Source organism: Phaseolus vulgaris, chromosome 10 (genome assembly GCF_051622355.1).
Source record: "Phaseolus vulgaris cultivar YP4 chromosome 10, ASM5162235v1, whole genome shotgun sequence".
Classification (NCBI taxonomy): Eukaryota; Viridiplantae; Streptophyta; class Magnoliopsida; order Fabales; family Fabaceae; genus Phaseolus; species Phaseolus vulgaris.
Genome location: NC_143507.1, coordinates 4,771,989 through 4,795,802, shown reverse-complemented (window position 1 = coordinate 4,795,802; position 23,814 = coordinate 4,771,989). Strand labels below are relative to the sequence as shown.

The 23,814-nt window shown below is 35.7% G+C and overlaps 1 protein-coding gene across 25 annotated transcripts; it reads left to right on the top strand.

Moving 5' to 3' along the window:
• The first annotated feature begins 1,636 nt into the window (after nt 1-1,636).
• LOC137819705 (chromatin modification-related protein EAF1 B) lies at nt 1,637-22,052 on the top strand. Of its 25 annotated transcripts, none has more exons than XM_090296365.1 (23): nt 1,637-1,989; nt 3,577-3,767; nt 3,873-3,927; nt 4,009-4,106; nt 4,219-5,578; nt 5,685-5,804; nt 5,958-6,227; nt 12,402-12,593; nt 13,080-13,160; nt 13,355-13,412; nt 13,504-13,787; nt 13,878-14,012; nt 14,136-14,189; nt 15,595-15,643; nt 15,769-15,962; nt 16,064-16,117; nt 16,234-16,314; nt 17,620-17,757; nt 17,858-17,974; nt 19,055-19,155; nt 19,333-19,548; nt 19,633-20,008; nt 20,331-22,052. In XM_090296365.1, the coding sequence occupies exons 2-23, from the start codon at nt 3,625-3,627 to the stop codon at nt 21,969-21,971; spliced, it is 5,817 nt and encodes a 1,938-aa protein (XP_090152491.1). In that variant the 5' UTR covers nt 1,637-1,989; nt 3,577-3,624; the 3' UTR covers nt 21,972-22,052. The 25 variants fall into 25 exon arrangements, 24 of the variants coding, with proteins under 24 accessions (XP_090152491.1, XP_068479740.1, XP_090152490.1 ...); XM_068623639.1 differs by having other exon boundaries at nt 13,340-13,412; nt 15,595-15,652; nt 17,855-17,974; XM_090296364.1 differs by having other exon boundaries at nt 13,340-13,412; nt 15,595-15,664.
• Nucleotides 22,053-23,814: the final 1,762 nt, after the last annotated feature.

Genomic DNA, 23,814 nt, shown 5'->3' with positions numbered 1-23,814 from the left:
TAGACTAAATAAATTTGTCTAAAATAAACTCATATTAAAAGGTGAATTTAAATCTTAATAAATATTAAATAAATTTTGCTTTTAAATATTAGGAATGATGTATCTAAATTCATACTATACACTTTGAGACCATGAAATTTTTTAAGATAGCTCTTACTAAAAACAAATAGGTTAAGTTTTTGTTATCAATAGTATGTAAGATCAAATTTCGAGTTCAAAATCTGAGTTATATATATTAAAAGTTATCATCTTATTCAGTCAAAACTTTAAAAATAATTGATTTTTTCTTAGAAATCAATTACAATAATTATGACCTTTTAAAGGAGGGTATGAAATATGATGTTATTTAATTAATGTTTTTCACATCTTATAAAAAGTTTGTCAGTATTAAAAAGTATACAAATTTGATGAGTTAAGAATTCAAATGAATTTTATATGAAATTTTATAATGATATATAGATAATACACTTATAAAAAACTGTTTAAACTTTTCAGATTGTTCTGCTAGTGAGAATTGTTTATTTCCTATCACATATTTATCTCTTTGTATAGATATTTATTTGTAATATTTGATAATCGTCTTCACCAAGAAGGTTGTTTTGATAACTTTTTAAATGAATTATAATTACTTTAATTTTTATCTTCAATATTATTATCAGTGAATAAATATTATAATTACAAATCCATGGTTTAAACCTAGAAAAATGAGAAGATACATAGTATAAAGGGCATAAATTTAAAACTAATTACCTACTAAAAGATGAAAAAATATGTTGAATTTACTTTTTTTTTATCAAAATATTATATTTCTTTTATTGTTTTTCCAATGACTTTCATAATTTTGAACATTCTAAAAATCTGCAGAAAATTTTCATGTCTTATAAGTTATACCTCCATGAAGTATTTCCAAATATTTTAAATTCTCACTATGTATATTCATTAAAATTAAAAAGAGTCTTTTAAAAATATAGTTATAACATTCCTACGATATCTTTTATGTTAAAGTATCTTTTAAAAGTTTAATCCATTATACATCTCTTGACAACTTTTTCTTTTATTAATTTTTAATAGCTTTAGTTCTATTTTGAATTTAAATATTTTTTAAAACTAAAGTTTAAAATATGTCACACCATAAATTATTTATCATAAATTCAAAATATATCATACGTTCAAAAATGTCCTTGATTAAATTTGGAAAAATCATATCTAATATTCTAAAAAGTCAAGTGTAGAGTATGACAGACTCTTACATTTATTAAAAATAAATTTAAGAATATGATCATTTTAACTTGATTAGGATTAAATTAACTATTATAATAATTAATTTAAGTTGATTTTTAAACACCACTCTGATAAATTAAAATATTTTAAAATGAAATATATAAAGTTGATGAAAAGCTATTTTAAGTAGCACTGTAAAGTTAAAGAATAAAAATAAAAAATTAAGTCATAAATGACAAAAAAAAAAGACATTCTTAAATATGTAAAAACATCTTAAACATTCAGACTTAATTAATTTAATAAATCTAATAAACCTAAACTTTAGGCCTTAATATATGAAATAAATAATTGATCTTATGACAATAAAAATAGTGATATGAAAGAATAAAAAACCCAAAATGGGGATAAAAAATGTAAATTCTGAAGGCCCCCTTATACGTCGTCGTCTTCATGACCAGCCCACAAGAACTCGCATAGTCCCTCTCCACGCACACGCGCAAGAAGAAGAACGAACGTGCAGAATATAGGGAAAGAAAGAGAGGAACAAAATCAGCATCACGATTACCCAAATTGGCGACGTTAGGTTCTTCAGAATTGTTTCCATGGCTGACATTTGCAGCTACATGTTACTCTCTATGGCCAATTCGTGATCGAAGTGGTGCCCCTTTTCCAAAACCCTAGGAGAGAGAAACTTCACATTGAAACGGCCTCTTGGGGCTCTCAGGTTGCGCCCTTCCTTCCAATTACACCAACCTTTTGTGGATTCAGGTGTTTCTCTTGCACCAATTGTTGTGGTTTTGGCATTTTCCTGTGTTCCCAAGGAAACCCTAGGATCATGCAAATTGGGGAAATGGGAGGAAATAGGCTCTGTTAGGGGTTAATTTTGTTGGGCGAATTGTGCTTGATTTTTGTCTCCATGCGACTGTGTCGTGCATTATGTTGGAAGTGCTTTCCGGTTTGTCTGTTCATGGGTATTTGACATTAATGTGATATTAAATGAAGGGGAATTGTGTCCTCCTATTGGGAAATTAAATGGACTGCGTATATTTGAAGTGAATGAATTGAAATTTGAAGCTTAAACTTTTGGTTTGTGATGTTGGTTTGAAAATTTGAAAGGAAAAAATATTATTGGTGCAAGTGGCAGCATTCATGCATGCATTAGTTTCTCAATATGTGCATTTATTAGTGACTAGTACCTGATTATAAACTACCACATACTTCTACTTGTTGCTATTAGTTGGCAAGACATCATTGAAGAGTCTGCAACCTTTGTCTGCATGTGCTATCCTGTTTGAAAAATTTAAACTAAGTTGCCTTCATCCCTTCATCTTGGACACTGTTTTGGATGTTCCGGTAGCCTATAGGACTGTGAATATGTTGCTCTCACCTTTACGTAGAAGATGTAGTCAATAATATGCTTATTTGTGATCATCTTGATCTTTAATTTCATCCAGTTGCCGAGTTACATTACCACGTCCAAAATATGAATATGCCACAATTTTCGACTTCCTTGATAGATATACTTGTATAGACTATGTTTTCCATCTCCTGTACATTCTATAATTTACATCCTTCCCCCATTTGCTTATAGGCTATAGCCACTAAAGAACTTCACGACTATTCACCATTGTTTTTGGAAGGTGTCTTTGTGACATTCTGACTTAATAGTTATACTTCAGATTGAGTTCGTTCCACTTTCAAATTGGTTGATCCTGTCAGATAGTGGATTAGACCTTGCTGGAAAGCAGGTCACACATTTTGAACTTTTTATGGAGTGTTTTTCTTACTTATAGTGGTGGGATTTTGTTAGCCCCTATTACAGTGGTGAGAATGAGTTGCTTGGCTATCAAGTAAGATAGTGTCATTGTGGCATTTAGAGGGATTCTATCCCTTGATAACAGATTGGGAGAAGATATCAAGGCTTTTGATCCATTATAATGGATCCTCCTAAGATTTTGAGGCGATATCTATCAATTACCTGGTGGGGTCTGGTTTCATAGTCTCTGAATAGCAGCCTTGTATGTTGGATAAAGGCATAATGGAATAGCGTAATTTTTAGTTCATTCTCATACATGTGTTGTTCCTGTATATTGCTGTCATATAGTGGTAACAAAATAACATTCTAATTGACTGATAGGAAGTATTGCGTATCTTAATACAACAATAGGCTTATCCTACTAGGTGAGGTTACATGGAAATGATGTCATTGGATAAAAACCAAATTCTTAGAGATATTATTTGTATGTCCTAAGATTCTAGTGAGTTCTTTTTTTTTTTAATTTCTCTTTGCAGCTATAAATCACTTTGTTATTTTGATTTATGTCTTTTACCCTTTTTGCTTCACAAATTTGGCAGACTCTTCAATAGATGGGAAGTGACGCTCTATGATATTAGAAGTTGGGAATGAATGGATATAAATCAGGATCTGCTCTCCTTGTAAATGCTGAGGTTGATTCTATGGGAGGAGTTGTTGATGGCGGAGTTGGGATAGGTTTGAAGATCTCTCCGCGCAGAGTAGCAATTGAAAAGGCTCAAGCAGAGCTCAGGTGATGGGGGAACCCTTTCATGTGGATCCATTTTGTGTTTGATTACCTGTTTGACTGCCAATTCATTATTATGCATAAAGAATAACTATTGCATGTTGATATCAGAGAGGAGTATGATGCTCGTGAAGAAAGAAGAAGAGAGCTTGAATTTCTTGAAAAAGTATTTATTTCCTTTTCCTTTGCATTTTGTATCTCATAATACTTTGATATAAATGATGGTCACCAGTACTTTGAAGTGCAGGGTGGGAATCCTCTGGACTTCAAGTCTGGGAATGGTGCTTCAGTTAGTGTGCAGTCTACTTCAATCACTGATCAGCCTCATGAGCAGTTTGTGACCAGGTTGACTATTCTTTTCTTTTTCCCTCTTTTTTCCTTGCATTTATTTCTATTAATATCTTCTGTGTAAAAATTCATTAATGCTCTATTGCTTTTTTCTTTATTCTGATCCCAGTGAAGCAAAAGGTAGTTTTGCATTGACTGCCTCTCCTCATGCTGACTCTGTTGACAGTAGTGCTAGACCAGGGCCTCCTTTGGCTAGTGAACCTAATACTGCTGATAATCTGCTACTTTTTGATCGGGAGAATGAGTTGCCTGAAACTGAAAGGAGGTGCTTGAATAGGAGGAATAATATTGCTGCGTCAGAACAGTCTTCCCAAATTGATGGAAGTCAAAATGCTAAGGAGACTGAAGATTCTGCTATTTTCCGGCCATATGCACGAAGGAACAGATCTAGACCAATTCATGGTACTCGGGGGGCTTCAAGGGAAGCAAAGGGGTTAATTTTGGAAACAAATAACCATAAGAACCCTAATTTACCGACCATATCTAAGCCAAAGCCTTCCAGTTTAAATGGTGATATTGGTACTAAAAATTTAACAACTAATAATGCACTGAATGATGAATTGGTTGGGATCCGAGATCACCAATCCACTAGTGGTTGTGCTAGTGTTCCCAAAGACAAATTGGATATTATAGTGAACATAAACATAAAAGAAAATCATGGAACTCTACCTTCTGAAGATCATACTGTTCAAAACCCAATTCTCATGGCTACTGGAGAAGCTAAAGTGGTTGAATTAAGCGAATCGGTAGCTGCTGTCAATCGTGAGTCTCCATCTCATAAACCTGCTACAAAATCTGAAAATAGGCCTTATGATTGTCAGCCAAATGGATTTGGCAATGTAGAAGTAGACAGGAAAAGTGGAACAAATGAAGGCCAAAATAATGTTGATAGATTAGGCAAGAAGAATTTTGATTTAGAGTCCTCGTGCGCAAGAACTAGTTTAGATAGGCATGTAAATAATGATAGTGATATGTGTACTAATACAAATAGTGTTGATGCTAATGAAAATACCATGGAACAAACATTTGCATTAGGGAATAAGCTGAACTCTGCCAACTGTGAAGTTGTGAAAGGTAGGCATAAGACCAAAAATGGTGCTACTGTTTGCAATGAACATGATGCTGGTTGTCAAGATCATTCTGGTAGTGATAATATCGTCAAAGCTGAGGAAGATTTCCATATTAATAATTCTTCCGTGTCAAATATGAAGGGAGTACATAATGACAGTGCCATATCAAAAGCCGATAAAGATACTGTTTTAGTAGATCAGTTGAATTCTGTCAAGGAAAGCAGCTCTGAAAGACATCAGGTTCCTGTGGATGTGTCACTATCAGAATCTCCTCAGACTGCTCCAGCTGAAAAGGTTAAGAGCACCACCTCTTATGATCAACCATGTGCTATGCACAATATGAAGTTAGTAGACAAGGCCCATGAAGATTTTATTTTGGAAGAGGCTCAAATTATAGAGGTCTCTATTTCTGGTTCCATTTCGAGTGATTTTTGTATATACTGTTTGGTTACAATAGTACGTTTGCTTAGTAAATTTTAAAGGTCTGATGTGATGCACTAAACAGGCCAAGCGAAAGAGAATTGCGGAGTTATCTGTTCACTCATTATCAACACAGAACCACAGGAAGTCACATTGGGGTTTTGTTCTTGAGGAAATGGCATGGCTGGCAAATGATTTTGCACAGGTTTTATTTTTTTGTACACACTGGTGATAAGTGCTGTCCAAACTTTCTGCGGCAATCTTTTCCTTTTAGGAACTAGCAAAATAATAATTGCCATTAGATTTATTTATGTGATTGTGTAAATGTTTATTTTTCTCCTAAAATATTCATTTGTAGGAGCGTCTCTGGAAGATATCTGCTGCTGCACAATTGGGTCATCAAACAGCTTTTACTTGTATGTCAAGATTTGAAAAACTAAATAAACAATTAGAGACAAAATTTTTGTCTCACAAGATAGCAAAGGCTGTCTTGCAGTTTTGGCATTCAGCCGAGCTTCTTCTAGACAATGATCTTGACATAAACTGCATCGTGGGTTGTGTTGAATCTGGGAATGTTGATGCAAATGAAGCTACGAGGGATCAGAGAAGAAATTACAATACGCTGCTGGTTATTTTCTCCGTCCTTCTCACTCTATCTACAAAAGAAACAGTGCTATTTGAATTTGGTCTTTGTATTGCTAGACTTTTGCTGTTGTATGAATTTTCTTTTTCTAATTTATTGAATGAGTTGCTTTTAGGATATGACTAAGCATGGAGTTGAATGTTGCTATTTTAGTCTACACAATTGAATGATTGAAACTATGAATTGCATTTATATACAGGCTATGTGATAATATAAACTTGTTAAAGTTTTTGGTAATTGAAAAGATGAGAGATAAGTAAATCGAAAGAGAAAGTTCTAGAGGTTGAGGGAAATTAACAGCGACAATAGTGATTAAGCTATGGATCTTGCAGGTGCTCTATATTTTGTTTGCAGTCTATATAATCACTGACAGACAGCCTTCGTGTAGCTGTCAATTACAACAGATGCAACATAGCAGACTAATTTACTAACTTCTATAAGCAAGCTACTGTATGATGTAGAAAATAGTGAACTATGTTTAGACTTATACTTTGAACAACTTGACAGGGCTGGTTAAGGGTGCCAAAATTCCAAATGAAGCCTTTGTTGTAAACTGGTTGTATGGATGGTTGCAGGTTTTGAGGATAAACTGAAACAAATGGTAGTGTACTTAAAATGTTGTAGTTTCTGAGTTGTCTGTTTGCTTTTGCTTTCTCTATCGATTTTTTTTTTCCTTTTTATTTAATTTCTCTTTTAATATTGCTGTTGGTTGCCATTAGAGTTTGTTAGAAGACTAGATACTATCATTTCTATCAGTGCTGATATATTTCTTATAAATATTATTGGGTAAGAGCTTTTGAATGTATTGAGGAGTAATAATACGATACTAGCATCTGATACATTATTAATACATTTTAAAACCAAAATGTAAATAACTAATAGCGCCATCATAGGAACTTGGGTATTATGTGGTTTCTAAGTCCCACAATGAGTAGTATGAGATGTTGAGGGGAGTATTCAAGTGCTTTGTTCTCCCCCTTAATAGCTAGCTTTGTGGGTTTCCTGAATGCTTGGAGACCTATCAATTGGTAGCAATGGTAGTTGTATGATAGGAGACTAGTGGTTAAGAGAGTGTATGTGAGGGCTAATAGAGGAGAAACACAATTGTAACGCAATAGGTTATAAATAGGAGGGTAAGAGGTGGTATTTGGGTGTTAAGAATTGATTAAGAAGTTGTAAGGAGTGGAGAGCTTTCTTGAATACCTCATTGGATGACTTGGTCACACATTGATTAAGAAGGAAGTTCCAATCTTGTGGTGAATTGAAATGGAAATGTTAAAATGGGAGGAGGTATGTACGGGGAAAATCAAAACCAAGAGGAAACAATTTATTCAGTCACAAAGCCAGTAGATTTGGCAAATGGATAACAATTTAGGAAGTTGGAACTTCCCTTTTTTGAAGGAGATGGTGTGCTAGGTTGGATAGGGAGAATTGAGAGGTATTTTGTTTGAGGATACTTGATGAAGTAGAAAAGATGGAAGCAGTCTTGGTAGCCGTGGGGGAGGCTCTTTCTTGGGTATAATGGTGAGATTCTTTCATAGAAAGAATCTCAATTGAGGGGAGTTAAAAGATGCAATCTTGAGAAGATTTCATCTCACAATGATGGAAGACTCATTCAAAATATACTGAAGCTAGAGGGCACGGTCAAGGAGCATAGAGAGCAATTTGAGATTTTAGCGAGCCCATTAAAGACCACCCAACCAGAGTACTTGTGTGGAATTTTTGCTAATGGCCATCTTCATCGAAGGAGATGATAGTGGTGAGATCAACGAAAAGAAGGATGGGCACTCTCAAACCAACACCCAATTCCAGAATGGAGGAGGAAGTATGAAAATGAGTAAGGATAAGGTCGTACTGTCTTGTGGTCCTATGGGTACGGTGGTGTTGGCAGGTTTCAATCACCTGAAGGAACAAGGATGGAAGCCAAAGCAAAGTGAGCATATAGAAGAGAGGTAAAGTTTTCAATGTCTTGAGGAGGGTACTAGATGAATAGAGGTCTTTGTTAGGTTTTGGCTCTTGTTGATAGTGGGGCAACTCACAATATCATATTCACAAAATTGGTAGAAAGATTACGGTTACAAGTGCCACATACAATACCTACACTATAAATGTGGGAGGAGGGTAGAGAATTAAGACTGGTGGTGTGTAAGAACTTACAAATGCAGCTATAGAAAATTTATTTTAACAATGAGTTTTATGTGTTTGCTTTAGATGGAGAGCATATAGTTTTGTGCATGGAGTGGTTAAAAGACATGGGTGATATGAAAACTAATTTAAGAGATTTGACACAATTAAAATGGATGGAGTTAGGAAAACATTGAAAGGGGATCCAACCCTGTGCAAGGTGGAGCGATCTATTATCAAGGAGTGACAAGAGAGGGAAGAAGTCTATACAGTGGAGTGTATGAGTCACAAACTAATTGAGGGGAGTGGGATTCCATCAACTGTCAGGGATGTTTTAGAAGAATATATGGATGTTTTCCCAAAAAAAACCAGGCCTTCTACCCAAAAGGAGTCATGACCATGCTCTATCATTTTAAAAAGGAGCAACAATCCCTAACCTTATAGGTGTCCTCATTTCCAAAAAGTGAAATTGAGAAACTAGTTATTGATAAAAGTGGTATGGATAAGGCCTAGTCACAACCCTTATTCCAGCTTGTTAAGAAGTGAACATTAAGCCCAACTCAACCTCATAAAACTGCCTTATAAGGTGAGGTTTGCACCCACTTATAAATGATGAAATATCTTGATCTCTAGTTGATGTGGGATCTCCAACACACGCCCTCATTTTGAGGCTACCAACTTGTGCATGGAAATATATGTTATGGGTGGTCCGATAACGGATAGTGGGTGGTTCGATAGGCCCAACAAACTCTCGCTAGGATAGGCTTTACATGACTCTGATACCATGTTAAGAAGTGAACTTTAAGCTTAACCCAACCTCAAAAAACCGGCTTATAAGGTGAGGTTTGCACCCACTTATAAAGGATGAAATATCCTGATTTCTAGTAAGCCTAACTCAACCTCATAAAACCGGCTTATAAGGTGAGGTTTGCACCCACTTATAAAGGATGAAATATCTTGATCTCTAGTCGATGTGGGATCTCCAACACAACTCAATTATACTAGTAAAGAAAAAAGATGACAATTGGGGTTTTTATGTGGGTTATATAACTTTAAACAGGGTAGCAATTCCTAACAAGTTTCCTATTCCACTAATTGATGAATTGTTGGATAAGTTGACAGGTGCAATAATTTTTTCCGTGTTGGATCTTAAATCAGGCTATTAGAATGAAGGAGGACGATATACCTAAAACAATTTGGTAATGTCTTTTGGCCTAACCAATGAACCTTCTACATTCCAAGCTTGATGAATGATGTCCTTAAAACATACTTGAGGAAATTTGTATAAGTATTTTTTGATGATATACTAATATACTGCAAAGATGAGGAAAGTCATGTGACACAACTAAGGAAGGTTTTTCAATTATTGCAGAAACATGAATTTGTAGAAAATAAAAAGAAATGTGATATTTGGGGATATCAAAAGTAGAATATTTGGGGCACACAGTTTCTGCATAGGGGGTATTGGGCTGATTCATAGAAATTGGAGGCAATGGTAAATTGGCCAATTTCAAAGGAAGTAAAAGGGTTGAGAGGTTTTTTGAGAATTACAGGCTACTTACTATAGCCGTTTTGTGAAAGGGTATGGGTGATTGCAAGACCTCTTACAAAACTACTCAAGAAAGATTGACTTTCATTGGTATGGTATGGCTGAAAATGCTTTCAATCAGCTCAAAAGAACCATGACTTCTTTGCCAGTTTTGGCTTTCCCAAATTACTTCAAGTTGTTTAGGGTTGAAAAGGGTGCATCAAGTAAGGGAGTGGTGGCAATGTTGTTACAAGGACGAAGACCAGTTCCTTGTTTTGGCCAACAGTTATCCACCCCAAGGGCCCTAGAAAAATATTCTTATGAAAGAGAGTTGATGGCAATTATGATGGCAGGGCAGAAATGGAGACATTATCTTGGTCAGTATTTTACATCAAAATAGATCAGAGGACTAAAGCGTTATGGGGGAGAATCAATTTAAATTGACTTCCAAAAAATGCTCAGTTTTGACTTTGAAGTGCAGTACAAATCACGAAGTTCAAATAGAGCAGCTGATGCTCTCTCTCGAAGATGATGTATGTAGCTTTATCAGGTTTAAAATTTTCTGAATGGGAGGTTTGAGAGAATAAAATTGCACCAGATGAAACAAATTATACAAGTCACATTGTGGTCATAGTCCCTTGCCAATTTCTCAAGGATAGATTGATGTTGCTTAAGCAGTTTTCTAAGCTTCCTACCATTATATCAGAATTTCACTCACCACCCCAGGGTGGTCATCCAGGGTGGTCATTCAGGTTTTTTAGAGCCTAATAGATGCCTTGAGGTATACATATGCTGTTTTGCAGGAGATAAACCTCGTTCTTGGCCTAAATGGTTGTTTTGGGCATAATTGTGGTTGAATACCAATTTTAATATCTCCATAGGGATGACTCCTTTCAAGGCATTATATTGAAGGGACCTGCCACCTATCCTTAAGGGCCCCTTTACTTTACCATCATCGGTTGAAGCAGTAAATTCATTGATGGAAAACAGAGATATTTTTCCTTGAACAGCTGCAGAAAAATCTTAATATGGAGCAACAAAGGATGAAGAAGCAAGCAGATAAACATAGGGGAGGTATGTGAAACTAGAGCAGGAAGCTTTGGTGTATCTAAAGTCTGGATGGAAGACCATGGCCAAGAGGAGGAATGATAAATTGAGTCCCAGATTTTATGGCCTTTTTCAGGTGTTGGAAAGAATAGGTTCAGTTGCATATAAACTCTCATTACCTCTAGTGTTTAGTGTTAGAAAGCTTAGGAAGGAAATTCCAGCTGAGTATCATCTGCAACAAATGCCTGCTCCTGCTGCTTTGATTGAGTATTGTAACCAACCTCAATTGGAAGATATCCTGGAGCTATGTTACAATAGGCAGGGGCATGCCTTATTGTGGGCTCAACTACAATAAGCTGGGGGCATGCCTATGTTACAATTGGAAGTTCTAGTGAACTGGGCTCAGCTACCTGATTGTGACAACTCATGGGAAACAACTGAATACCTTCAACTTTATTTTCCAGATTTTCACCTTTAGGACAAGGTGAAAGTTTTTAGGGGGGAGTATTGATAGGAGACTAGTGGTTAAGAGAATGTATGAGGGCTAATAGAGGGGAACCACAGTTGTAACTGAATAGCTTATAAATAGGAAGATAAGGGGTGGTAGTTGGGGGTTAAGAATTGATTCAAAAGTTTTAAGGAGAGGAGGGGTCTCTTGGATACCTTATTGTATGCCTTGGTCACATTGATCAATAGACATTTAATAGAATACTTGCTCATTTGCTAGTTCATTTGGCCAAAATCTTTCATTCTATAAGTTGAATCCTATAATTGTCAGTTTCTTGGAATGGGTTGTCTATGGAGAGTTCTGTTTCGTGGAAGGTTCTAACCCATGAGGAGTTAAATGAAGTGCGACTAAGTGGAGTGAAAGCCACCGATACATTAGCTTTTAGGGGCGGTGCTATGATAGGAACTTGGTATTATGGGGTGTTTAAGTCCTATATCAAGCAGTATGAGATGTTCGGTGAAGTATTTAAGTAATTGGTTCTCCCCCTTTTGCTTTTGAGGGTGGGTTCTCCAAGTACTTGTATACTTATCATGCTACAATTTGGTTTATAATATTTTATTTATGTATGTAAAATTTGATGCACTTCAAATTGAAATCATGCTAGAGTGGGTGTAGAACATCCTTAGTTGGATGTTATGCCTTGCAGAATCTGGAATAAAGTGGTTAGAGATTGTTTGTTCAAATACATTTAGGTGTTGCTTGATGAGATCGGGTAGTATTATATTTATGTAAACCCTAAGACAAAAATAGTAAATTTCCAAATGCATTTTTATCATCTTTTATGAGATTAGGAAGCACTAGAGGTTCAAATTAAGAACTATTACATTTTTCTTTTTATTTTGGGGGAAATTTTGGGATGGTTAATTACTTTTTCTTAACTGTTTGTAACATCTTCATTTATTTTTTTGAGCTATTTATTATTGATGCTTGAAATGTTGGTGATTTTCCTCAGGAAACAAGCACATTTGTGGAGGGACAAAATTCTGTAAAACATGCTGCACGTAAAGTGCATGCATATGCTTTGAGATTTCTAAAGGCTAATAGGTCTCATGGAATTTCCTCTCAAGCGGAGGCACCAACAACTCCTGAAAAGATTTTTGATTCAAGCACTGTTGATATGTCATGGGATGAGCATCTTAATGAAGTATGGAACAACTTACTTTATAATTCTCGTTAAATATATTTATTTGATGTTAGCTTTGCAACTGGGTATGCTTGCCTTTTGTACATGATTGTGTCATATGTGTTCATTTGCCCCAACAGATTATATCTAAATGTAGTATTCTTTTTAAACTCTACTGGATGTGTTTTTTTTAACTGATTTCTGATTTAATATTGTTAAAATATTTATTTGATGTTAGCTTTGCAACTTTGTATGCCTTTTTGTATATGGTTCACATTTTCATTTTGTCCAACATATTATATTATATCTAAATGGAATGTTCTTTTTCAACTCCACTGGATGTGGTGTTTTAATCTTATTTTTTTATTAAATAGATGAGTTTTATGGAGTGCTTTTGTCATTATTTTGGTATAGTCAATGTAAGCAAATCTCACTGAGTGGGGAAAGGCTTTTGTTGTTGTATAACTGACGTACGCAAATAACTATTTCACATGTTTAAATTTATAGGAAAATCTTTTCTATGAAGTTCCTCCTACTGCAATGGAAATATATAGAAAAGCTATTGAATCTCATTTCCATCATTTTGAGGTAATGTATGATCAAAGATTCTCAGCTACTCTGTTCATTAGAAAAAAAAGACGGAAAATGCTTGGTTACTATGTTTTATTCCTTCCTGGAAGGCAAAGCCATTTCAGAAATGTGTTTATGTCATTAGTTCTAATATTTATTGAAACACAATTTTGTAATTTAACTTGTTGAAACAATAGAATAAACATTTTCAGAAAACTGGGAGTAGCATGCAAGAGGAAGTTGAAACATCTGTGTATGATACCACAGCAGGTACTGTTAGGACTACATGCATTTTTTGTATTTTTGTCCTTAGTTGGTCATTCTGGAACCTGTCATTATTTTCTTTTATTGATTCAAATAGAGTTTGGATCCCAAGAGAATGGATATGATGAGGAAGAAGGAGAAAATAGCACTTATTACTTGCCCAGTGTCTATGAGGGCAACAAATCATCAAAATCTGCACAGAAGAAGCATAAAAATTTGAAGTCTTATGCTCCTAGGTGTGGTGATGCTGGTGCTGATTTGTCTTATGTACACTATACAACTGGATCTCAACCATCCATCATGTTTGGAAAAAGACCTGCTAGTTTAAATGTTGGGTCAATACCAACAAAGCGCATGCGTACTGCTACTAGGCATAGAGTTGTAAGCCCTTTCACTAACATTGGGACAGTACAAGCTCAAGCTAAGGCGGATGCTTCAAGTGGTGATACTAATTCCTTTCATGATGACCAGAGTACTTTACATGCTGGACCCCTGATCCAGAAAAGTTCTGAGGTGGAGTCAGTTGCAGATTTTGAAAAACAGTTATCTTATGATTGTGCAGAAACATTTGTTAAAACAAAGAAGAAGAAGAAGGCAAAGACTTTGGTAATAATCATTTTGTATTTATATAACTTGAGAGATAATTATTTTTGAACATGTGGTGAAGGTGCTTTTTGATTTATTACAGAATCTGTATTTCAGCTGCATTTGCTTACAATTATTCTGCAGGGTTCAACGTATGATCAGGGGTGGCAATTGGATTATGTTGTCCTAAATGAACAGGTAACCTTTTTCAGTGAAATTCCCTTAGTAGGCTTCATCTTTCAATATTATGAAACAGAATAAGAATTTCTGGCATTGTAAAGAAGACTAAATCTTAAGTGATCATCCAGATACTCAAAACATTCTAAGATAATATCAAAAATATTTTTCATATTGATATCACTCCGCATCAAGTTGAAGCTTACTAAGCTTTAGCTTGTTAGAAGAAAATTGTAAAAGATATGATTGATCATAGTAATTAGGGAAATATCTACAACTGATAGAGCTATTCTCCATTATAAGCCATTATTATGAGGTTTCCCTATATTATACATTGAATGATTATAAATAAAGGATTTACATGTGTGATTAAACAAGCAATTCACAACAGCAATGAAATGCCTTAAAAATAAATTACTTCCCCTCAAATTGAAAATAAAGAACTTAAAAATTGAGCTCCACCATTAGTTGGAAAAGAAACTCCTGGATACCGGAGAAGCTAGAGAAAAAAGAGCTTATCTAGATAGCTAGAATGATCATCAACCCTAGACACAATTCATGGCAAGTAAAGCAGGCCTGTCCTTCTCTAAACCACATTCTAAAGCTTCAATCTAATCTTATTGAAGACCCAAAATTTTTAAACTTGATACTAAGTTTTAAAATGGTTTTTGAGATAAAAACAAGGCCAGTGCAGATATAGGGCGAAGATGGGGCTAGATTTGTGCTTCTAAGACACATGGGACTAGTGTATATAGGGACATAGTTTGGACCAGTCCATCAAGAACAAAGGCATGGTCTGTAAATCTGGGAAAAGGCCGGGGCCAGTGTATCTAAGACAGCAGGGTCAGTGCATTATGGGACAAATATGGGGACAGTATATCTAGGACTAAATAGGGGCCAACACATTGGAAAGGTGGTGAGCGAAGGGTGTCTCAATGGAAAAGTTGGCCACAGTGAAAGACAATTTTTGTGTTTTAGGGAACTTAACAATAAAATATTGATAAAACTGGTTCGGAGGATCACTAGAGGTTGTCAATCTTGGACTGTGACTCATGCGTGGCCATTTTTGGCCACAAAATGGAACTTAGTTCGCTCCAGTTAAGGCCCAACGGTAGAAATAAATAAAATCGTTCATAATAATAATATATACATAATCTAGACAATTTTTATTATATAGGAATAGTTTCTTATTTCTGTAATTATAACATACATGAAAGAGACTGACCCTCCAAATGTTTTTTGTGTCAGAAGGTTGAGTCTGTGTCTGTCTTTATTTTTTCTTCTTAGGAACATCAGAAAGTTGTTATAACAATTTGAATCTAGGATTGCTATGTAAACCCATCTTATATATGTATTTTCTACTTTATTATATAAACTATTGAATATTAATTTTTAATGCTTATTCTGTGATGTTTTCTCAATGCAGAGGGATCAGTCCAAGAAGAGAGGGGATAGTCATCACTTTGAATCTAATGGTAGTGGTGGTAAAGCTACTTGTAATTTTATCATAGATCTGGAAATTTCTTTTATTTACATTTTATATGTGTATTCTATTTTCTTCATGATTAATGATTTGCGAATTCAACTTTCTGTTTTGAAGGTTTGTATGGGCAACATAATGGAAAGAAGCCAAAGATAATGAGGCCACTTGATAATCCTTTGGACAATATTGTGCCACTGACTAATTCTATTCCTTCCCCTGCTGCTTCACAAATGAGTAACTTGTCAACTCCTAATAAGTTTATTAAGATCATTAGTGGAAGAGACAGGGGCAGGAAAGCTAAATCTCTGAAGGTAAATTTTTTATATGAATTTAGATGCTCAAGTACTGGCAATTTTTGTATCTGCGATTTTTCTATTTCTCTTATCATATTTTTATTATTTTTTGCTATTAGATTTCTGCTGGACAGCCTGGTTCTGGAAGTCCTTGGTCACTATTTGAAGATCAGGTGGTTTGGAATTCATTTGCCTTATCAATTTTTCTCTCATTTTTTGAATAAATATTTATACTTGAATATCTATGAATTGTCTGAAAGGCTTACCGTTATTGCCCTACCTGTTGCAGGCTCTTGTGGTCCTGGCGCATGATATGGGTCCAAACTGGGAGCTCGTAAGTGATGCTATCAATAGTGCTCTCCAAATCAAGGTACTGATATGTAATATGGATGGTTTTAGAGGAAAGGGGCAATCGTTGCTGGAATTTTTTTTTCTAAATCATGGCATATTCCATTAGACTATCATGCAAAATCATTCTAATGTTTTATGTTACTTCTTGCCATGGTTATAGCATGGTAGTAGAATCGAGATACAAGTAGTGTATCGGAGAGCTGATATTATGAATCGTAAATCGTTTCGTATCGTGAATCACAAGATTCATAAACATTAAAAAGTGTAATATATACTTAAATATATAAGATATGTATACATGGAAGATACAATAAATTATATATATATGTATATATATATATATATATATATATATATATATACCACACAATTTCACCAAAACAACCTCTAAAAAAATAATGTGGTGTATACATGTTATTAAACAAATTCTGTCTATCTCTTTTATTTACTATTTTTTTAAAAATCTACACTGATTCACACAATACAGAATCGTTTTGTTTCGCAATTCAGCTATTCTTCGTGCGAATCGCACGATACAGCTAAGATTCAGGGACGAAAAAGATTCTTCAAACGATTCGTATCGTGGGAGGGTGAAACCGTATCGTTTCGTACGATACGTATCGTGAATCGTAAGATACTAACTATTATGGGTTATAGAATCGAGATTCGAATCGTGAATCGTTTTTTGATTTTTTTGAATCGTGAATCAAATCTTATTATGAATCGTAAGATACATAATAGATAAAATATGATATATTTTTAAATCAAAAATAAAAAAATATGAAGGTAAAATGTTCATGACTTTTCTATTCTCCCCACTGCGATCTTTTATAGGCAAATTCATGGTCTCTGTGAATGTCCATTTTTTTCTTTTTATTATGTTTTTTGAGATTTTTGGAAAAAATTAAATCTTTCATCTCCTTTTTCGGATTTTCACTATCTTTCTTCTTTTTTTTCGGATTTTCACTATCTTTCGTTTCCTTTTTCGAATTTTCCAGAATATGATTGATTCAAAAATATCGGAACCGAATCGGAAATAGAATTGAGAATCCGCGATTCACGCGATTCATGGTCCGATTCATGCCCAAAAACGATTCAGGACCCGATTTGAATCGATAAGGTCCTGTTTTGAATCGAAACGCGATTCGTATCGTACGAATCGTAAGATTCTAACTACCATGCTTCTTGCGTGATACTCTTGAAGCTATGATGCTTTGCTTTATGATACTTTAAATGCTAAAATTTCATTTAATCTGTTATTTGGTGGGTTATTTTAGTTTTTTATTGGAATTTTGCTGATCATGACATTTTACAATATTTCCAGTGCGTCTTTCGCAAACCAAAAGAGTGCAAGGAGCGTCATAAAATTTTAATGGATAGAACTACTGGGGATGGTGCAGATAGTGCTGAAGATTCAGGGTCTTCACAGTCTTATCCTTCTACGTTACCTGGAATTCCTAAGGCATGGAATTTTTTTCATTTTTCATGTATTATTTGGATATTGGGGAAATGTCATGTTATTCAGTAGCTTTAATTGGGTAAATCTTTCGTATCTTTAGCAGGGTAGTGCCAGGCAGCTGTTTCAACGGTTACAGGGGCCAATGGAGGAGGATACATTGAAGTCTCATTTTGAGAAAATTATAAAGATTGGACAGAAGCAACATTACCTAAAGAATCAGGTTTGAATCCAAAAAATTTATGTCAGGAAAGATTATAAGATGTAGAGACTTAAAATTGGGCACGTACACCGTTGTTAGCGGTATACGTTATTTTAATTATTGGACATCTTAGGATTCATGATACACTTCAATTCACAATTTGAAAAATAGGCTTTTTGATTCATGATTTGAATTTTTATTATCTTGGCAACATTACCTTCTTATTTCTCACTTAGAGTTTGAGGGAAAGAAGAGAAGCAGAGAATTTGGAAAAGTGATTCTGAGAAATATTATTAGCATACTACTGGCAAAGAGAGTACAATTGTGTATTTATACATGATAGAATGCATAGCTGTCATAACTAAAAGCACAGATGGCTAATAGTTTTTTAACTACCTGTAACAGAACACTAACACTCAAGGAGGCAGTCGAATAACTGCTCCTGTACACAATACTCATTCAATCACTAATATCAATGGTTAAATTAGATTGGTTGTTCATTGGGAAATAGATGATAGATGGTTACTTTTAGTGCTGTTAATGCTCAATTATAGTTTGTTAGTGGAACTTCAACATGAATTTCATGTAGTGATATGATTATCAATGTCAGTTTAGTAAACATATTACATATATGAAATACAATAAGTATATTTTATTTATAAATATAATAGTTAACATATCATTAACATTACATATAATGTTTATTAAATACAATAGTTAATATTATATAAGGAAAAAATAATTAATTTACATATAAGTAAAGTTGACTGCATAATAAATGACATTAAATACTACAATTCTTGTACTCAAAGTGTATTTTACTTTTATTTATATGAGAAGAGAGATAAGTAGATACACAGATTATTAAAATATCTTAGATATTAGGTTGATATTGTAACATATCTTAGATATTAGGTGATTACTTCCGAAGAATATTGTTTACATGGAGCAGAATTGTAGCTATATACAAAATATGTCTAACTGATGTCTGCATGGAGCAGAATTGTAGCTATATACAAAATATGTCTATTTTCTGACATGATTCTTAGTTATATACTTTCTTCAACCTATTTTTGGAGCAATTCCTTTTTCTTAACGCAGGTTGATAACCAGGATTCAAAACATTTAGTGCCTGCCCATAATTCACATGTGATGGCTCTTTCCCTAACCAGTCCCAACAACCTGAATGGAAATCTTTTAACGTAAGTTTTTATTTTATTTTCTGGGCAATAAAGACATTTTATAATTTGGATTCTGTTGCATTGTCTACTCTGCTCATCTAACTGTAGTTGGTTTTTTCTTGTAATTTTAAAATATCGGTACACATGATTAGATTGTTTAGCACGAGAATTTAATTTTTGTTTGAATCCCGGATGAAGGCCACTTGATCTCTGTGAAGCTGAAGAAATAAACCCAGATGTCCCAGCCCTAGGGTACCAAGGTTCTCATCCTGGTGGTCTGACTTTACCACATCAAGGTTCTGTACAGTCAATGCTTCCCGCATCTGGGGTGAACTCTTCACTACCTGGGTCTTCTGGTATGGTTCTTGGCCATAACTTGTCATCTTCATCTGGTCCAACCACAGCATCTGTCAGGTGTGCAGTTTCATTGCCGATGATTCTTATTGTGCAATAACATTTTGTGCACTGCCATACAATCAATTGATGTGATTGTTCCAGGGGTGGTAGATATGGAATTCCGAGGAATTCTCCTTCATCAGTGGATGAGCAACAGAGAATACAATACAATCAAATGTTATCTGGAAGAAACATTCAGCAGAGCATTTCAGTTACTGGGACACTTTCTGGAAGTGATCATGGTGTCCGCATGCTTCCTGGTGGAAATGGCATGGGCATAATGGGTGGAATTAACAAAGCCATGGCAATGTCTAGGCCAGGGTTTCAAGGAATGGCATCACCATCGATGCTTAATTCCGGAAGCATGATTTCCTCTAGTATGGTTGGAATGCCAAGCCCCGGAACTATGCACTCTGGAGTTGGCCCTGGAGCAGGCAACTCAATTTTAAGACCTCATGAGACTCTACATATGATGAGGGTGAGAAGTATTCTTATTCCATCATATTAGGATTGAATTGATTAAGTTTATTATGTATTCACACAGAAGCTAATAATCAAATTGCAGAGAGAATTTAACCAAAAAGCCATTTTTTAAAAATCTTTGTGAAATGCCAAAAACAAAGATGTGCCTAAGTTGTACTTCACCTCGTGGCTATGAATCTTATATTCCCAACCGACTCAAATTTTGTTTTCACTATAATTATAATGCCTCTCTTGGGCTGTTAGGTGTTTGGTTTATTTCTTAACATTTATGGTGATCTTATTTATTTCTACTAATGACTTTTTCCTATTGCCATTAGCCCGGCCATAACCCAGAACATCAAAGACAAATGATGGTTGCAGAGCTTCAGATGCAGGTCACCCAAGGGAACACTCAAGGTATTCCTGCTCTATGTGGGCTGAGTTCTGCCTTTAGCAATCAGACAACAGCGCCTGTTCAGCCTTATCCAGGACATGCACAGCAGTCACACCAACTCTCGCAGCAGCAGTGCCATCTTAGTAATCCTCGCCCTCATCTTCAAGGTCCAAGTCATACTAATTCACAGCAGCAAGCCTATTCTGTTCGGTTAGCAAAGGAAAGGCAAATGCAGCAACGATATCTCCAGCACCAGCACCAGCTTGCTGCATCAAATGCATTGATGCCACATGTCCAGGCAAAGTCTCAACTTCCCATATCATCACCATTGCAAAACAGTTCTCAAGTTCAACCACAAAATTCTTCTCAGCAAGTCCCACATTCACCTATAACGCCACCATCCCCTTTGACTCCCATGTCATCCCAGCTCCAACAGCAGAAACTTCACCAGTCACAACCTGCGTTTAGCAGAAATTCTCCTGCTAGTGGGCTGACTAACCAAGCAACAAAGCAACGCCCACGACATCCGTCACAGCAGCCACTGCCGCCACAGCAGTATCAACAATCTGGTAGGCAGCATCCTAATCAACGGCATAATGTTCAGTCTCAACAGCAGGCAAAACTTCTGAAGGGAATGGGAAGAGGAAGTATGTTGGTCCATCCAAACCTCTCTGTGGATACTTCTCATCTAAGTGGTGAAAAAGGGGACCAAATCTTACACATGATGCAAGGTCAAAATATATATCCGGGATCTGGTTTAAACCCAAATCAGCCATCGAAGCCTTTGGGTCATGCTCATTCTTCAAATCATTCACAGTTGCCGCAGAGGCTTCATTCGGGGTCACCAACCACTTCGTCAAAGCAACTTCGTATTCCTTCTGATACTAGTGTTCAAGCTCAAGTTTCACCAGCTTCATCAGGCCAGTTGTTGTCACCTCCACAGCCAGCTGTTATTGCTTCTAACCACCATCAGCTGCAGCCACAGACTCAGTCTAAGAAAATTAATCATACTCAAACAAACATTCAGAGAATGTTGCCGCTAAAACATCCTGTTCATTCCGAGTCATTAAATTCTGATCCAATTCAAGCTGATCAACAGCCTGCAAACAGCGGTTCCCAGGTTAGCACCTGTGCTACAATGGCTCAGAGTTGTATGGATCCTGTTAGTGCTGTACCAGTTATTACCACAGTATCTTCTCAATGGAAAACAGAAGAACCACCATTTGATTCCACTATGAACAATCAAACCACTCAAATGAACTCCTTGGGAAATGCACCTGCTGGAAATTCCACTGGAAATGAGCAACCAACAACTAGTCAAGGATTGGAGCCAAGATCAGTTAGCTTGACTTGTCATGCACATAATTCTGATACACAGTGGCAAAAACGTCAGGTACAACCTCTCCAACAGTCATCGCAACCCCTCCTATCTCAGCAGCCATATCAGACTGAGCAGCAGCAACAGCATGAGAAAGAGGAATATTCTCCCAAAGATCTTGTTTTACAACCTCAACAACATATGCAGCATCTACAATCAGGGAAGAGCAGTATGTTTATCCAGCCACCTAATTCTAATGTTGAATGATGCTTTCCAATGGATGGAGCAGCCAAGTGCTCTGTTCTGTCAGGATTGGAGTTTCAATTCCTTATTGACAGCAGTGTATAGGTAATTCTATATTTTTTTTACTGTTTAGCTTGTATATGTGCAAATATATCATTGAATTTCATTTGTTTGTTTGACTCTTTTGGACGGGGCAGGGTCATGTGTTTTTTCACCACAGGCATATGAAACACATTTGTCATACACAGTTTCTTGGAACCAGTGTTGACATTAGATGAAAGCTTTTTCCTGAATGATCATATCATTAATTTATTCACTTTGTTTACAATATCTGCATATTTTTCTTAGAAATTATTGCTGTTCTTGAGTCTGTTGAATGGTAATGAGAAAGGAATAAATTGGCATACTAGGTATCATTTTAGAACATTACATACAATCCACTACATAGAAACTCTTGTTAGATGTAATGGGCTTAGCCCATATATTTATTATGATTCGTAAATATAAATACATAACCCTATGTGTTGCACAAGGAATTAATCCTATATCACTTTTTACTTTATGTTAACATGGTATCTAGAACTAGGGTAAAATCCTTACCTTCCTGGTAAACCCATTGTTCACCGGTGATACTATTTTCCGCTACTGCCACAGCCGCTGAGCCATCGTTGTCGCTTGCATTGGCGACACTGCCATTTTGTTTGTCTCGGCCAGGTGACCACCACACTACAAGGATCGCGGCAATTGGAGCCCTTAGGCACTCTCACGTGCTTCCCCACAGTCGCACCACTTCACCTCTTTCTGCCAAGTGTGGTGGCGCGTCAAACGTCTGTTCCGGCAGCGATTACCATTGACAGGGTCGCTTCGTCGTCCCCATCTGGATTTGTCCTTGTCCTGTTGATTGTAGTCTGTTTGATTCCTAGGCTTTCTCTGTCTCCTATAAGGTGGTTTCCTCTTCATTTATGGCATCCTCTGTAGCCATTATGATTGATCCATCAATCTATACTAATTATGTCAATGTTCATCTATCTATTAACAAATTGGATGACACTAATTATGATACTTGGCCTCAGACATTAAACTATGACTTAAGAATAAGAGTTATGTGATCATCTTATAATATTATTGAAATTGAGGTTTTAATGTTCAATTATGCATTAATCTCAACTCTACTATTCAATCATCTTTAAAACAAATATTTCGTGCTTATGAGACATGTTCAGAAGTTTGGGTAGAGGCCAAATATTGTACACCAATGATATCCAAAGTCTTTATGGTATGTCAAAATCTCCTCAATTGTGTTGCCCCCATACGTCCTGATGGTACAATTGTTGAATATATGGGTAAAGTAAATGTTGCTCTTCATTATTTCAATGATTTATTGCGTGTTGCCTTCAATTCTTCTCAAGAACTCAAGCAAAGGTCCAAGTTCTTCATGTTATTGTCCTTAGATGAACTTCTTGATTATTCCCATGTCCACAACCAGATTTTGGGATCCCTTGTTTTGCCCAATTTACTTTTACTTGTTCCACCCTTCTACGTGTATTAAGTAATCAAATCACTGATATACTTGCTTCTGCTTACGACTCTTCTGCTTTGGTATCTCATCTTGATGATTGGAATCGCCCTCGTCGGGCAAAGGGCATCACAAGTATGATCATTGTCACAAGCTAGGCCACAAAATTCACATACATGGTCCTCCTCCTCGATATGCTATGGTTGTCCAAATTGCTCTTGTGCAACCATACTGTGGGCTCTACTTGTCTTGATACCTCAAGCCAACCTGCTATTTTCAATGAATTTCTCAAATGGTATGAAGATCATCAAAACTCTGATTCCACTACTTTTGTTGCCCATACAACTACAT